The sequence below is a fragment of the Oryctolagus cuniculus genome, chromosome 18, assembly GCF_051225735.1.
Source record: "Oryctolagus cuniculus isolate XC-2025 breed Fujian yellow rabbit chromosome 18, ASM5122573v1, whole genome shotgun sequence".
In the NCBI taxonomy this organism is placed as follows: domain Eukaryota; kingdom Metazoa; phylum Chordata; class Mammalia; order Lagomorpha; family Leporidae; genus Oryctolagus; species Oryctolagus cuniculus.
The window spans coordinates 14,081,762-14,097,503 of record NC_142884.1 but is presented as its reverse complement, the minus strand read 5'-3'; the positions used below and the strand labels follow the sequence as shown (position 1 = coordinate 14,097,503).

Below are 15,742 nucleotides of genomic sequence, written 5' to 3'. Positions count from 1 at the left end.
CTCAGTCTCTCTCTCTCACTAACTCTGCCTGTCCAAAAAAAAAATTGTATTTAGGGGGCCGGCACCATGGCTCACTTGGTTAATCCTCCGCCTGCGGTGCCGGCATCCCATATGGGCACCGGGTTCTAGTCCTGGTTGCTCCACTTCCAGTCCAGCTCTCTGCTGTGGCCTGGGAGGACAGTGGAGGATGGCCCAAGTGCTTGGGCCCCTGTACCCGCATGGGAGACCCGGAGGAAGCGCCTGACTCCTGGCTTCGGATCGGCGCAGCGCTAGCCACGATGGCCATTTGGGGAGTGAACCAAGGAAAGAAGACCTTTCTCTCTGTGTCTTCCTCGCACTGTCTATAATTCTACCTGTCAAATAAAAATAAATAAATAATAAACATTTATTTATTCATTTATTTATTTGAAATGCAGAGAGAGAAGTCTTTTTTTAAAGATTTATTTATTTATTTGAAAGTCAGAGTTACACAGAGAGGAGAGGCAGAGAGAGAGAGAGAGAGAGAGAGAGAGAGGTCTTCCATCCGCTTGTTCACTCCCCAGATGGCTGCAACGGCCAGAGCTGCGCTGATCTGAAGCCGGGAGCCAGGAGCTTCCTCTGGGTGTCCTGCATGAGTGGCAGGGACTTGAGCCCTTAGGCCTGTCTTCCACTCCACAATGCCAGCCCCCTCTCTTTCTGTTTTGTAAGAGAGAGAGGGTGCACTTCCACTTACTGGATCACTCCTCAAATGCCCACATCAACCAGGGTTAGGCCAGGCTTGAAGCCAGAGCTGGGAACTCAGTGTAGGTACCCCTGTGGGTGACTTGGAACCAATCACAGGAGCCATCAACTTCTGCTTGCCTGCGTGTGCGTCAGCAGGAAGCTGGAATCAGGAGCGGAGCAGGGACTCCAACTCAGGCGTTCAGATGTGGGACGCGGGCATCCCAAGTGGCGTCGTAACGGTAACGCGTTGTGCAAGTGCCCGCCCCCTGCTGTCTCTGCTCTCAGTTCAGGATCGACTCCGTCTGTGGTGCAGCCATGCGGGCAGGATAACCATGAGACTCCACGCTGTCCGAGGCCCATTTCCTGCATGGAGGAAAGGTGGGCACACGGAGCTGTACCTGCCCCTTGGAGAATCCCATCAGCACGGCTCGTGGAAACACTGTTGCCAGGTGGGGTGAGGATGGCGCAGGCTCAGTGGGGCTGCCCAGGGTCACCTCCTCCTTGGGCGTGTCTCCAGCTCTGTGACTTTGGGGGAGTCGTTCTGCGTCTCCATTTCCATGCCTGTAGAAAGAAGAAACTGGGAGCAGGCGTTTGGTAGAGCGGTTGGGGCAGCGCCTGGGACACCCGCTTCCCCTAGCAGGCTATGTTTCAAGTTGTCGGGTCCCTGACACCCACGTGGGGGACACAGATTGAATTTCTGACTCCTGGCATCAGCTTGGCCCAGTCCCAACTACTGCAGGCGTTTGGGGAGTGAACCACCAGATGTTAAGATCAGCGCCTGTCTCTCTCCTTTCTGTCTTTCAAATATATTAAATAGGTGATCTTTTTGAAAAACAAAGCATAATAAAAGAACCCTACGGCAGGCAGGCACGGGTTTGTTAGGAAGATGTCATAAGTTGACAGGTGTCAAATAATGAGAGCGGTGCAAGCCGAATAAGTTCTCAGAAACGTTGGCCGTCATCCAGAGGGAGTTTGTCTCTCTGAAGAGCTCATGTTGTGAGCAGCTAACTGGCAACCTTGTCCATACTCTGTGTGCGCCCTGGTGGTGGTGGTACCTTCTGGAAGAATTCCAGGAGTCAGCTGCTCTGTGGGACATTTCTCAGCCCATCAGAAAGCTTTGTGGTCTGTGGGGATGGTCAGAGAACCTGCTTCACAAAGCTGAGGTGAGGATGAAATGATATTAAAAAAGAAATATTTATTTCTTTATTTGAAAGTTGGAGTTAGAGAAAGAGAGAGAGAGAGAGAGAGGGAGGGAGGAAAGAGAGGGAGGGAGGAGAGAGATCTTCTATCCGATGGTTCTAAATGGGGCTGGGCCAGGCCGATGCCAGGAGCCTGGAACCCTCTCTGGGTCTCCCACCTGTTCCCCACTTGGGCCATCTTCTGCTGTTTTCCGAGGTGCATTAGCAAGGAACTGGATTAGAAGCGGAGCAGCCGGGGTTCAAAGCGGTGTTTTCCAGCTCGGGTATGGGATCCCAGCATCACAAGCAGTAGTCTCACCGGCTGTGCCACAGCGCCGGCCCCGGGAAAAGTTACTTTCTCCATGCCTTAACGAGACGGATGTGCCCACCCTGGGACTGCTCGCACCTACTGTGTGTCTGCAATGCCCACAGCCTATCTGCATCCGTTGGTGGCCCGCCCAGGCAGGGGGCATTGTCCACGGTGACGATGAGTGAAGAATCACACTGCTCACGCCAGTGACTTAGTTTATGGTTGTCCACTCTGTGTGGGGTTCCCCAGGTTACGGGATTTGGTGGTGTTTGGTGGAGGAATTCACGCCGTGTGACAGAAGCCACACTTCCTGAGCCGGCGCCGCGGCTCACTAGGCTAATCCTCCGCCTGCGGCGCCGGCACACCGGGTTCTAGTCCCGGTCGGGGCGCCGGATTCTGTCCCGGTTGCCCCTCTTCCAGGCCAGCCCTCTGCTGTGGCCAGGGAGTGCAGTGGAGGATGGCCCAGGTGCTTGGGCCCTGCACCCCATGGGAGACCAGGAGAAGCACCTGGTTCCTGCCATCGGATCAGCGCGGTGCGCCGGCCGCGGCGGCCATTGGAGGGTGAACCAACGGCAAAGGAAGACCTTTCTCTCTGTCTCTCTCTCTCTCACTGTCCACTCTGCCTGTCCAAAAAAAAAAAAAAAAGCCACACTTCCTCTGTGGCAGGTCACATGAATGAGGGAATTGTCTTCGAGCCACGTAACTGTCTACATGGGCTCATGATGGGTGTGAGGGCCACAGCTGTCTACACTGGCGCTCCCACTGTTTGCCAGGATCATACTGCTTATATGGGAGTTCATACTGTTTTTTAAAAAAATATTTTTTTTTTTTTGTTATTTGAAAAGCAGAGAGAGAGAGAGAGAGAGAGATCTTCCACAACATTTAGGGCTGGGTCAGCCTGAAGCCAGGAGCCAGGAACTCAATCCACATCTCCCACGTGGGTGGCAGGGAGCCAAGTACTTGAGCCGCCGTCTGCCGCCTCCCGGGACGTCCACTCGCACATCAGCCAAGCCTCCAGCCAGGTCCTCTGATCTGGGATGTGGGCCCATTGAGCAAGCATCTTAGCCTCGGGGCCAAACGCCTGCCCCCACACTGCTTGTTCAGGACCCGCCACCGTCCGTGTGGACACTGTGTCACCGTCCATGTGGACACCCCTCTCAGCATGTGTTCTGTGATGGACGCGGATCTAGGCACCAGTGATGAGGCAGAGCAGAAAACAGAGCCCATCCCTGTCCGTGGAGCTGACAATTGGGACAATTACAGCCTTTATGGGGGTTTCCTCCACGTACTGGGTCCACATCCTGTGTGTGGTGGGGGTTGCGTTGGCACTAACGGTCCCTGAAGGGTTCTTTGTGTTTATGGAGATACAGTTATTGGTACCACGTTGGGTATCTGGGGGTTCACTGTCCAAAGAGGGGCTTATTCATTCATTATAGATTGTCAGGCGCTGTGCCAGGCTCTGGGAATACTGCAGGCAACAGAAACCTCTTTCCGCCATGGCAGCCACCAAGCAGAGCAGCACAGTGGCACTTGTCAGAGGAGCACCGAAGAGACAGGGATGCAGAGAGGGGGCTGCCATTTAGAAACAAGTGCATGCTCTTTCGCTCTCGTCTGTTTCTCAAAATATGCTTTTTAATTAAAAAAAAAAAAGAGTGAGGGGCTAGCATTGTGGTGCATCGGGTGGGCATCCCATATGGCCAGTTTGAGTCCCGGCTGCTCCACTTCCGGTCCAGCTCCCTGTTAACGTGCCTGGGAAGGCAGCAGGTGATGGCCCAAGTGCTTGGACTGCTGCCACCTATGTGGGAGACCTGGATGGAGTTCCAAGCTCCTGGCTTCAGCTTGGCCCAACACTGTCTATAACAGCCATCTGGGGGTGTGAACCAGCGTTTGGAAGATTCTCTTTCTCTCTCTCTGTGACTCTGCCTTTCAAATAAATAAATAAACGACAGCAACAAAACAGTGAGCAGACAGCAGGGTCTTACTGGGAAGTTGTTTTTTGAGTGAGAACCTGCAGGAGATGAGGCCCAGGGCTCTGCAGATGTCTTGGGGATGAGCCTTCCTGTGGGAACAGCATGGGCACAAGGCAGAGAGATAGCCAAGGGGCTGAGCCGGGGCCAGGGGGTGGAGGGGAGGCGAAGGGGACCCTCGGGAGGGGCCTCTAGGCCTCTGCATGGATGTGGCGTGGGTTTGGGGCCACCAAGGGCTGTGATGTGATTTCTGGAGTCCCCTGGCTGCAGGAGGACAAGAAGCTGTAGGGTGGTGGCATCGGGGAGGCCAGTGAGGAGCCCCCAGCTCAGGGTGGTGGCAGTGGGGGCAGTGTAGTGCCGCTGAGTGTGGAGTTGCCCAGACAGGGCTGCTGGGAGCTCCCATGAGATTGGAAAGAGAGAGAGAGAGAGTGAGAGAGAGAGAGAGAGAGGATCTTCCATCTGTTGGCTCACTCCCCAAATGCCTAGCGCTGGGTGAGACTGAACCTAGGAGACTAGAACCCAATTTACGTCCCCCACATGCTGGCAGGGACCAGAGTACTTGAGCCACGACCTGCTGTCTGCCAGAGTTTGCATTAGCAGGAAGCTCATCCAGACCAGAACCAGGATTCGAACCCAGACACCCTGATGCGGGATGCAGGCATCCTAACCACCACGCCAAACACCTGCCCCTCTTCTTTTATTATTTGTTTGAAAGACAGAGGGAGACAGATAGAGAGAGAGCTTCTTCTCTCTGCTAGTTCACTCCCTAAATGCTTAAACTCGCCCCTGGCTGGGGCGGAAGCTGGAAGTCAGACTGCCATCCGGGTCTCCCACGTGGGCGGCTGTAACCCAAGTATTTGATCCAGCACCGAAGCCTCCTAGGGTCTGCACTAGCAGACAGCTGGGGTCAGGAGCCGGCGCTGTGTGCCGAGCCCCGGTGCTCCCACCCCAGCTTATACCACTATTGCCCACAGAGTCTCCTTTCCAGGAGAGAGATGGCAATCTGGGAGATGCGGCTTTTCTGCCCACGCCTTCCCGGGACAACAGCAGGCTCAAGGTTATCTGTGTCAGGGCAGCAGACTGGAACAAGAACTACCAGGTCCGTGGGAGTGGGACAGAGTGGGCTTCTCAGTGGCCTGTGACACTGCTCACTGTGGGTGTGGCCTGGACCCTGGGAAGCTGGCCTTCCACCGTGACCTGGGACAGAGCAGTGTGCCTTGCTCACAGGTGCTGATTGGCCTTGGCTGGAAGGTCTGTCTTCTAGGAATGGCCAGTGGCAACGGTTACTTTCTATCACAAATTTGCTCTACCTGGGTTTTTTTTTTTTTTTTTAAGTTTTATTTATGTATTTGAAAGCCAGAGTTACACAGAGAGAAGGAGAGGCAGAGAAAGAGAGAGGTCTTCCATCTACTGTTTTACTCCCCAATTGGCTGCAGCAGCCGGAGCTGTGCCAATCTGAAGCCAGGAGCCAGGAGCTTCCTCCAGTCTCCCACATGGGTCCAGGGCCCAAGGACCTGGGCCATCCTCCACTGCTTTCCCAGGCCATAGCGGAGAGCTGGATCGGAAGTGGATCAGCCAGGACTCGAACCCGCACCCATATGGGATGCCGGCACTGCAGGTGGCAGCTGTACCCGCCCTGCCACAGCGCCAGCCCCTCTACCTGGGTGTTTGACCTGGCAGGGTGGGGATCAGCATCTCTGTCACGGCTGAGGGTTCATCTCCTGAACCCTGCCGCAGGAGGCAAGTGGATTATCAAAAAGGGTCTGCATTTCTGTGGCACACCCCCGATTGGCCACAACACTGTCCCCCCAGGCCAGGGTGCATGTTTATCTTCTGTAGTCGGAGCCTGTAAGACGCTAGCTCCTGTTGTCCATGGGGTTTACAGGTCACTCTGCTAACAATGACCAGTTTTGACTGTGCATTTACTTTACATCTCTGAAGTCTCACAATAACTCCATGGTAGAGGGTCTACTAACATCCCCATTTTACAGATTAGAAAACTGAGGCTCAAAACTCACTTGCCCTATGTCACAGGCAGGATGCAGCAGTTATAGTTGCAAGCCGGGTCTCTCTTTCTGGTGGGAAGTGGGCATCAGTGGGGGCTGTCACTGATTTATCACCTTTTTTGGGGGGGAGGGTCAGAGAAGGGGAGGGTAAAGCCTACTGGTAAAGTAAGGGTGGTGTTTTAGATCTGGATCCATCCGGCTTTGAATCCTCCTTCCAACACTTCCCGGCTCCCTGGGCTGATCTTTCCTCTTCCAGCCCCTTTCTTAGCGGGTAAATGGGGATATACCCATCGTGATCCCCTCGCTGCGATTTCTGCGGATGAAACGAGAAGATGCCTCGGAGGGTGGGTGCTTGGCGCCTGTCCTGGCACATCCCGAGCAGTCAGAATTCGGGAGCTGTGATTCTAACAACCAAGATGATGATTACTGGACCACACTGCTCCCAGAGGGTTACAGGATCCGCGGGGGAGCTGCACTGTCCGTAGGCAAGGTTACATAATTCCCCAGCGGGGCGATGCGTCCCCGGAGGCCAGGCTCTCCCCAAGGAGGAGGCCTGAGCCTTTTGTTGAAGCACTGGTGGGGAGCGGCCCTAGGAGGTCGGGAACCCGGCACCCAGAGCCCCGCGGGCAGGCTTCCCTCACTGCGGCATGTCTGTCTGCCCCACCCCCGCCCCACGCCAGACTCCCCTCTTTGGGATCTCGGTCTTCTTTGGAGACCTCGTCTCTAAGCTCTGCCTGTGAATTTCGCTGCTGTTTGCCCTGTGCCCTGCCTCCATCGGCTCTGCACTCCTGTTTCCTGTTTCCCGGAGCTTCAGGCTCCATCCATCGCTCCCCGCTGCTGCAGCGAGCGAAGACTTAACACTTCCCCACGCTCCTGCCTTCGGTCTTAAGCCCTGTCTTCCTCTCGCCGGGCGACCCCCAGTGCCCCCTGAGTGCACATTTGTTCAGACTTTGGTCGCCCCCTCGCATCCTGGCCCCCACCCCCGGAACCCTCTGCCCCAGTGGTGGAGGTGGGGGTACCTCCGGCGCCAGCCGCGGGATCAGGACAGCTGCAGGCTGGGGAGGGCGGCGGGCTCCCGAATGCGTTCTCTCTGGTCACCTCCTCTCCAGCTGGACTGGGGCTATCAGGAAGTCCCAGACCCCATCTCCGCAGGAGCGGAGGGCACGGCCGCCTCCCCATTTCCGATGCTGGGAAATGCTTCCCACCCATTCCACCCCACCCCTGGACAGCTGCCCCCATTCAGGCTCCGGGTTGGGGCGGGCGGGGGGGGGGGGAGGCGGGGAGCTGCGTAAGGCCAGGCTGGAAAATGCTGCGATCTTGGTCATCTTTTAAGCTCCTGATTTCACTCTCCCGCAGAAAAAGATTCTGCCTCCTTCCGGGGGTGGGGTGGGGGGTCTCTGCTACCTCCCCACCAAAGTTTGTGGACCCCCTACCCCAGGCTTCCAAAACTCAAACCCTCAGGGCGCAGGAGGACAGGAAGGGCAGCAGGTACCGAGGGCTGAGGACTTAATTTATCTGCAAACTTGGAGCCTCCGAGAAGGGTCATGACCCCCAAGACCCCCTCCCACTCCTGCCCCCCCTTCCTCCCTCCCCCGCCGCGCGGCCCCTTTAAGCCCAGAGCCGGCCGGTCCTCAGTGGCTGCGCGCCGGCAAACGTGTGTGTGTGAGTGCGCGGGGAGGGGGCGGGCGCAGCGTCTCCATGGCGACGCGGCGGTGACGTCGCCGGCCGGGGGGCGTGGGCGTCCCGGCCCCGGAGTGCGATATTAACCCGGGAGGCGGCGGCGGGGAGGGGAGAGGCTCTGAGAGGCGAGGCCGGGTGAGGCGGCAAGGGCGGCCCGACGGGCGCGGGACGGGACGGGGCAGCGCGGGCGCCGGGAGCCGCGGCCCGGAGTCGGGGCGCCTCGCCCCGGGCCCCCCAGCATGAAGACCCCGGCGGACACAGGTGGGGGCGGGGGCTGCACGTGTGGGGGAGACTTGTTGCCCCGGGAAACCGGGCAGAGAAACTTTGGGGGGGCGGCTGAAGGGGTCCAGGGTCTCCTGAGTGATCCCCAGTTCTAGGGGACCCCCCCAAGCACTCGAGACCTGTTGCTTCTCACGGCGCGAGCCGGGGGTGCTGCTTGGGACCCGCGATTCCCGGCTCCGGGCGCAGTGGTGTGGGCGCTGCGGGCGCTGCTCCCCGCTGCCGGCCCGGACCCCGCGGGCTGGGCTTTCTCCCACTCCCAGGATCACAGGGGTGGCAGGACCCCCCCCAGGCGCTGTGTCACGTTGCACTCTGGGGGCCGGGGTGGGGGGGGGCTGTGTCCACGGGGCCCGCTATGCTCGGGTCCGCGCCGCGCGGGCCGGCCCGTGACCTTCACGGCGGGCCGTGGGGGGAGGACCCGGGCTGGCCTCCGGGCGCAGGGCGTGAGCGGGGAGCCCGGGACCCGGGGTCCGGGCTGCGCCGCCCCTCCCCCGCCCGGCGCCGCCGGCTCCTCGCTCCCCCGCCCGCGCCGAGTCGCAAAGTTCCAAAGCGCAGCCTGAACGTTCGAAAAAGGAACTTTTTGTTTCCGACCTTAGAACGCGCGGCTTTAAGGTGGCTCAGGGGGGAGACGGGAACCCTCCTCCCGCGCCTCCGGAGCCCTGGGTTGGAGGAGGGTGGGGAAACTGGGAGGGGGGGACGCACAGGCTCCCCCGGTCCCCCTCCCTGATCCAGCTCTTCTTTTTAAGCCGGCCGTCTTTTCCCTCCGCCCCTCTCTTCCCCGCCAACTTGCTCCTCCTTAAGGGGCCAAGGTTCCCCTCCCCCCCTCGGCCGGCGGGCGGGGGGCAGCGGGATTAGCCCCCCTCCCGCTCGGACTTCCCCCCTCCCATCCCCCGCCGCCCCCAGGCTCGCGCGGGCTGGACTTTGCGCCGGAGCGCGCGGGGGGAGGGGTCCTAGCCGCCCCCTGCCAGTCTACCCCGTCGGAATCCGGCCCGGGGCGGGGACGGGGGAGGGGGAAGGGGGCCGGGCGCCGCTGTTCAAACTTGTCTCCGTCCCCCGGCGGCGGCCGCGGCTTGGGCTCCTGTGTGCGGGTGTGTGCCCCGACCGGCCCACCCACCCCACCCCACCCCACCCCACCCCACCCCCTGCTTGGGGGGTGGGGGCGGCTCTTAAAGGGCTCGGAGCGGGGCTCCGGCGCCAGGGGGCTGGGGTGGGGCAGGGGTGCGGAGTGCAGTAGGGTCAGTCACGTGCGTCCCACATACTCACGGGCTCCGGGGCCGCTGGGCCCTGGGGGCAGCAGGAGCCTGTCCTGGCCCGGGGAGGGGGCAGAGGCGCGCAGACAACCCCGCCTCGTCTGTCTGCCCTGCTGCGGGCCTTGGCCTGATGGGGCCGGCTGGGCTGCTCCCCAGCCCTGTCTGGGGTCCGAGCCGTGTGCGGGTGGGTACTGTGCCTGGGGGTGAAGGGGGTGGCCGGGGACCTGGAATGGCCGTGTTTCCGTCTGCCTGCTGGCCGGCCGCTGCTCGCCCCTGCATCCGATCCTCCATCCCGGCCCCTCTCCTCTGCCGCGGCTGTTTCCCACTTCCTGTTTTCTTCCCGGCTCTGGCGCCATCGAGGGCTGCCTGGAGTGGGGGAGGCGGTGGGGCCCCCCCAGGAGGCCGGCTTGTTCTTCCTCTACCAGCACCCCTCCCTTCCGACCCCTATAGTCCCTTTCGAAAAGTTTGGGTAGACAACGTGAGGTGGTGGTGGTGGTGGGGTGAGCGCCCGGGAGTTGGGGCTCCCCTGCCTCCCTGCCCCACCTCTGTGGGAACCAGGTGTGCCTTCTGGGACCCAGCCATCCCAGCCCTTCCTGTCTGCTGCGCCTCCTTTGCCGTGTCTTGCAGTTTCCTGAACCCGAGTGTCAGTGCAGCTGCTCTCTCTCTTGGCCCCCGTGCTGCGAGGGCCGCACCCCCAGGCTTCCTCCGTGCGGGGCCCGTGTTTCCCTGCCTTAAGCACGTGGACCCATACACAACACACTTACACATGCTCCTCTGGCCCGTGCCTGGCTCCTGGCTCCAAGGCCTGGGGAACAGAGCCCCATTGAGACACCCTGACGTCACCCCCCCTGCATCCCACCCCCCGCCCCAAAGCTGGGAACAGGCCCTCGTGTATGCTGTGTCCGATGAGGAAAGCTGGTCGTGGGGTGGGCCTGGGAGCCGGGAGAGGTCCCTGCTTGGGGTGGCAGCCAGTGTTTGGGCCCTTGGGGGGCTTTGCTCCAGGAAGGGGGCTTACAAGGGGGCCTGGGACAGCTCCCAGAATGCAGCTTGAGGCCTTTGCAGAGCCCCCCACCTCCTTTCCCAGTTCTCTTTGTGTTGCATGTAGTCTCTCTCACTCCCTCTCTTCTGCAAAGTTTATTTTTAGCCTCCTGCTCCCCCGCTCCCAGGACTGTCGCTGCACACACGTTGCCTGGTTACCGGGACACGGAGGCTGGGGCTGGTGGGCTGGGAAGGGTGGCTTTAATTTGGGGGGGGAGGGTGGAAGTCAGTACAGCCCCCACCCCCAAACTGATGTCTCCGGGGCTTCAGTCCGCCGCCCGGGCCCAGGCCCAGACTGGGGTAGAGATGGGAGTGGTATGGACCTTGGCGCCTTGAGAGGGACCAGGAGCTTTTTGGGGGGGGCTGTGAAGTTAGGTGGAGCTGGTGGCATGGTCACCTGTGTTCCTTGGTGGCCACTGGGCCCTGAGAGAGACCCTGTGGAGGCCTGGGTTCTCCTGCAGGGTGAAATAATGGGGTGAGTCCCCAGATTCCCAAGAGAAGGATGGGGCCGTGGACGCCGGGGTCCCCACAGAGGGTCGTTGGGGACTGCTCACAGCAGAAGGCGCCGGGCTGCGGGTGCTGGACTCAGGTCCCTGGACAGCGAGGGGCTGGTTTGAGGCTGGGATACCTGAACGGGGCAGGGACTAGGTGGGGAATGTGGGACTGGCCATCCCTGGCTATGCTGGGTCAGGGGCTGGGACCTGGGCCTCTGGGTTTTGAGGGGAGGGTCCCTGTGGGAGCAGGAACTGTGGGGCCCCTGTTGGAGTCCAGACTCTGCAGGATCGCCCCGAGGCCTCGGTACCCACTTCAGCCAGGACCTAGGGAGGGAGACTGACCCCTGCTGCCTGCCTGAGACTTGGGGCTCCGCCCATCTGTAGCCGCCCACCTTGGCCTTGTGTCTCTGGCACCAGGGCCCCTGCCCTGCCTCCCCCTGTCTTCCTTTCCTCCCCTTCCCTCCTCCCACCCCTCCATTACCGGCTGCCTGGTGCTGAATTATTGATGGCCCCTGATTACCCGGGGGTTTGGGAAATGACAACAACCACAGCCCCCACCCCCCCACCCTGGGCTGCCCACCCCCTCCAGGGACCAGCCAGCCCACCACCAACCTCTACCCAAGGTTAATGCTGGGGGCGGGCAGGCAGGTGGGCAGGGACGGAGCTGAGAGGGGGAAGGCAGACGTGGGGAGAGGGCGCCAGCTCCACCGGTGCTTGCTCAGTCCGTCTCAGGGCCAGAGCCGGGCGTCCTCCGGCCAGGATTGGCCTGGATGCTGGGTCTGGGGAGGGCGGTGCAGCTCAGAGGGTCCAGGGCTTGGGGGGCCTCTCAGACAGTCTGGGTTTCACTCTCCAGGGAAGACAGAAGCCTCTGTGTGTGTGCAAGCGCTGACCTCATCGTCAAGCAGCCACCCCACCCCTCCTGGTCCTTTTAAGAAAAAAAAAAAAAAAGCTCAGGTCCTGGGGTGGGAGTAAGAGCGCTGTGGGTCCTGGGGGTACAGCAGTGTATGCACCTAAGGTGGGGACTGTAGGAGCTGGGGGGAGGTACGGCTGTGTCTGAATGGGAGTAGGGGTGGGCTTGGGGGGGGCTGCGCCCCAACTGCCTGGCCACGTGTGCCCCTTCCTGCCCCTCCCCCACTGGCAGCCCTGCCCGTCGGCCTGGCTTGGTGCCTGGCCCCCTGGCACTGGCCCCGGGACCCGCCGCCGACGGTTTCCTGTTTCTCCCGGTGTCGCCGGAGCAGGCTCCGGCTTCCCCTCCTCCCAGCTCCCGTCCAGCGCCTTCACACGCAGACAGACACGCACTGTCCTCCTCCAGCTCAGGTCTCGACTTGGCTAAGGGGACAAGGATTTCCCTCTGTTGAGGGCGGGGCAGGACATGGCTCCCGAGGAGGGACCCGCAGCCCGAGCCTTGGCATCCTGAGCCCAGGCCACACTCCCTGCCTCCCCTCCCCAGGGTTCGCCTTCCCGGACTGGGCCTACAAGCCGGAGTCGTCCCCTGGCTCGAGGCAGATCCAGCTGTGGCACTTCATCCTGGAGCTGCTGCGGAAGGAGGAGTACCAGGGTGTCATCGCCTGGCAGGGAGACTACGGGGAGTTCGTCATCAAGGACCCGGACGAGGTGGCCCGGCTCTGGGGCGTGCGCAAGTGCAAGCCACAGATGAATTACGACAAGCTGAGCCGGGCCCTGCGGTGAGGAGGGGCTGGGGACCCTGAGCCCGTGTGCACAGCTCCCACCCTGGGGAATAGACTGTGGGTTTGAGTCCTGACTCTCCCAACACCTAGCCAGCCGTGTGACCTTGGGCAAGTCCTAGCCCTTCTCTGAGCTCCTCGGTTGGTCACAGAGGCATCAGTGAGAACACAGTCACGGGTTGGAACCTGTGGTCTGAGCCCAGACCCGAGGGGAGTGCGTGTCCCTATCCCTCGCAGGCACTTGGTCACTCTTGGGCGGCCCCGTGTTTCTCAGGGTTCGCCGAGCAGCCTCCCGGCACGTGGCTGGGTGTCAGGGTGCCCCATCTGGGCCCTCGGGCGGGTGCAATCCAGGCTCACCTTCCCAATGGTGTTTCCGCAGCTACTATTACAACAAGCGCATTCTACACAAGACCAAGGGGAAACGGTTCACCTACAAGTTCAACTTCAACAAACTGGTGCTGGTTAATTACCCTTTTATCGACGTGGGGTTGGCTGGTGAGTGCCGAGTGCCAGGGGTGGTGGTGGGCACTGGGGAGCCGGAGGGTCTCTGTGCGTGTCCAGGCTGGGCCAGGAGCCTTCACACCAGCTCTTCCCCTCTCTCGCCAGGGGGTGCGGTGCCCCAGAGCGCCCCTCCAGTGCCGACAGGTGGCAGCCACTTCCGCTTCCCTCCCTCGACGCCCTCCGAGGTGCTGTCCCCCACCGAGGACCCCCGCTCGCCGCCAGCTTGCTCCTCGTCCTCATCCTCCCTCTTCTCGGCTGTGGTGGCCCGCCGCCTGGGCCGCGGCTCCGTCAGTGACTGCAGCGATGGCACGTCGGAGCTGGAGGAGCCACTGGGCGAGGATCCCCGGGCCCGGCCACCAGGTCCTCCGGAGCTGGGTGCCTTCCGAGGACCCCCCCTGGCCCGTCTGCCCCACGACCCTGGCGTCTTCCGAGTCTATCCCCGGCCCCGGGGTGGCCCTGAGCCCCTCAGCCCCTTCCCTGTGTCGCCTCTGGCGGGGCCTGGCTCCCTGCTGCCCCCTCAGCTCTCCCCGGCTCTGCCCATGACGCCCACCCACCTGGCCTACACACCTTCGCCCACGCTGAGCCCGATGTACCCCAGCGGCGGGGGGGGCCCCAGCGGCTCAGGGGGAGGCTCCCACTTCTCCTTCAGCCCCGAGGACATGAAACGGTACCTGCAGGCACACACCCAGAGCGTCTACAACTACCACCTCAGCCCCCGCGCCTTCCTGCACTACCCCGGGCTCGTGGTGCCGCAGCCTCAGCGCCCCGACAAGTGCCCGCTGCCGCCCATGGCGCCGGAGACCCCGCCGGTCCCCTCCTCGGCCTCGTCCTCCTCTTCCTCCTCCTCCTCCCCGTTCAAGTTTAAGCTCCAGCCACCCCCACTAGGACGCCGGCAGCGGGCCGCTGGGGAAAAGGCTCCTGCGGGCGCCGACAAGGGCAGCGGTGGAGGAGGCGCCGGCGCCGGCGGGCTGGCCGAAGGGGTGGGGGCGCTGGCCCCTCCGCCGCCGCAGATCAAGGTGGAGCCCATCTCGGAAGGCGAGTCGGAGGAGGTGGAGGTGACTGACATCAGCGACGAGGATGAGGAAGATGGGGAGGTGTTCAAGACGCCCCGCGCCCCGCCTGCGCCCCCCAAGCCGGAGCCCGGCGAGGCGCCCGGGGCGGCCCAGTGCATGCCCCTCAAGCTGCGATTCAAGCGGCGCTGGAGTGAGGACTGTCGGCTGGAGGGGGGCGGGGGCCCCGCTGGGGGCCTGGAGGATGAGGGTGAGGACAAGAAGGTGCGTGGTGAAGGCCCGGGGGAGCCCGGGGGCCCCCTCACTCCCAGGCGGGTGAGCTCCGACCTCCAGCGTGCCACGGCCCAGCTCTCCCTGGAACCCCGAGATTCCTGAGGGCTGTGGGCCGGGGACCCAGGTCCCCCCACCCCGCAATGCTTTTGCTGCCTTAACCCCGCCCCTCCCGTGCCCTGGAGGTGAGGGCAGCTGTCTGGTTTTCCTGCCTCCTCCCTTTCCCCTCCACATTTTGTATAAAACTTTTTTTTTTTTTAAACGGTGGGGTGGGTGGGTGCCCAGGGCTGGGGACTGTCCCTTGTGTCTGGGTTTTCTGAGTTCCAGGCAAAGTGGTGGTGGGGGAGGGGTGGGAGTCGTCGGGGGGCCACCTCCATTCTGGGGAGCAGATGTTTGAACTGAGGCTGTGTGGCCTTGGCACCCAGGAACTTTTTTATTACAATCGTTTAGGAAATCAAAGCCTTGTTTCCCTCCCTCCCTGTTCTCTGCCTCTTGAACCTGTCCCCTAGCTGGGCTGTCCTCTGCCTCCCCCCCCCGCCCCCAGCCCTGCTTTCCTGGCCCCTGCAGGGGCCGTGAGTGCCTGGGTTTCTCATATCCCACAGTGTTGCAGCAGGGGAGGGACAGTTTTATGATGAACCAAAAATTCTGTGGGGGAGGGCTGGGGGGACAGTAGGGTGAGGGGTACCCCCATGGGCCACAAGTCTCAAGTGCCTACTCTCCTTGTCCCGCCCCCACCACAGCACTGGTCCAACCCCTTCACCCCCAGCTGCTCCTAGGACTGGCCCTGGGCAGGCGGGTGGGGGGATGGGAAGGGGCTGCCCAAAACCAAACTGGAAGCCCCCTCTGCCTCCCAGCTGGGGCCCCTGGGTGGGGTGGGGGGAGCTCTGGTCTAAGCCTTATTCTGTACTGGGGGTGGGGGGGAGTAGGGGACTTCTGGAGAATGTATTCAAAACAATAAAACTTTGGACCTTTGGATGCACTGATCTGTGCCAAGTACTTGGTGCTGCCGTGGCAGGCTCGTGGCCTTTGCTTGTTGCTGGACAGGTCCAGGCCGTCCCCTGGGTCAGTGGCCAGAGCACCTAACCTCATCGGAATGCCTGGGGAAGTGGTCTGATAGGTGGGTGTCACATCAGCCCTGGTCACATGTCTGCCCTCCACCCCGTGACTGTATGCGTGTCTTCAGGAGCTCTTTCCGCCCCTCCCAGGCCCGCTGTCCCTGCTATACTGCCCGAACTATCTTGGGTTTGCTACCTGGACCCTCAGCCAAGGCCATGCTGCCTCCAGCGCCCTTCCCATGTCTTTAAGTTAAGCTGGGTGTGCTTTGGAGGTGGGGCCTGCAGTGTGTTGGAATGTGGGATTCAGCGACGCTCTG

The 15,742-nt window shown here is 61.7% G+C and overlaps 1 protein-coding gene and 1 long non-coding RNA gene across 7 annotated transcripts; one reads left to right on the top strand and one right to left on the bottom strand.

Moving 5' to 3' along the window:
- Nucleotides 1-427: 427 nt before the first annotated feature.
- LOC138846721 (uncharacterized) lies at nucleotides 428-12,348 on the bottom strand. 5 transcript variants are annotated; one of them, XR_011384265.2, is made up of 3 exons: nucleotides 7,183-7,408; nucleotides 6,176-6,567; nucleotides 428-1,263 (listed from the first exon to the last, which is right to left on the bottom strand). It is a non-coding gene; the product is annotated as an uncharacterized LOC138846721 (long non-coding RNA). The 5 variants fall into 5 exon arrangements; XR_011384267.2 differs by having other exon boundaries at nucleotides 6,176-6,476; XR_016224521.1 differs by lacking the exons at nucleotides 6,176-6,567; nucleotides 7,183-7,408 and adding an exon at nucleotides 9,386-12,348.
- Nucleotides 7,936-15,349, top strand: ERF (ETS2 repressor factor). 2 transcript variants are annotated; one of them, XM_051836506.3, is made up of 4 exons: nucleotides 7,936-8,104; nucleotides 12,355-12,589; nucleotides 12,969-13,084; nucleotides 13,196-15,349. In XM_051836506.3, the coding sequence occupies exons 1-4, from the start codon at nucleotides 8,083-8,085 to the stop codon at nucleotides 14,473-14,475; spliced, it is 1,653 nt and encodes a 550-aa protein (XP_051692466.1). In that variant the 5' UTR covers nucleotides 7,936-8,082; the 3' UTR covers nucleotides 14,476-15,349. The 2 variants fall into 2 exon arrangements, with proteins under 2 accessions (XP_051692466.1, XP_089174890.1); XM_089318764.1 differs by having other exon boundaries at nucleotides 7,961-7,978.
- The last annotated feature ends 393 nt before the right edge of the window (nucleotides 15,350-15,742 follow it).

Bases quoted from the DNA above. Each gene is read 5' to 3' on its own strand.
- ERF (XM_051836506.3), top strand. From the start codon at position 8,083: ATGAAGACCCCGGCGGACACAG. The intron at 12,590-12,968 runs GTGAGGAGGGGC...GTGTTTCCGCAG, and splicing joins AAGCTGAGCCGGGCCCTGCG to CTACTATTACAACAAGCGCA. The intron at 13,085-13,195 runs GTGAGTGCCGAG...CTCTCTCGCCAG, and splicing joins TATCGACGTGGGGTTGGCTG to GGGGTGCGGTGCCCCAGAGC.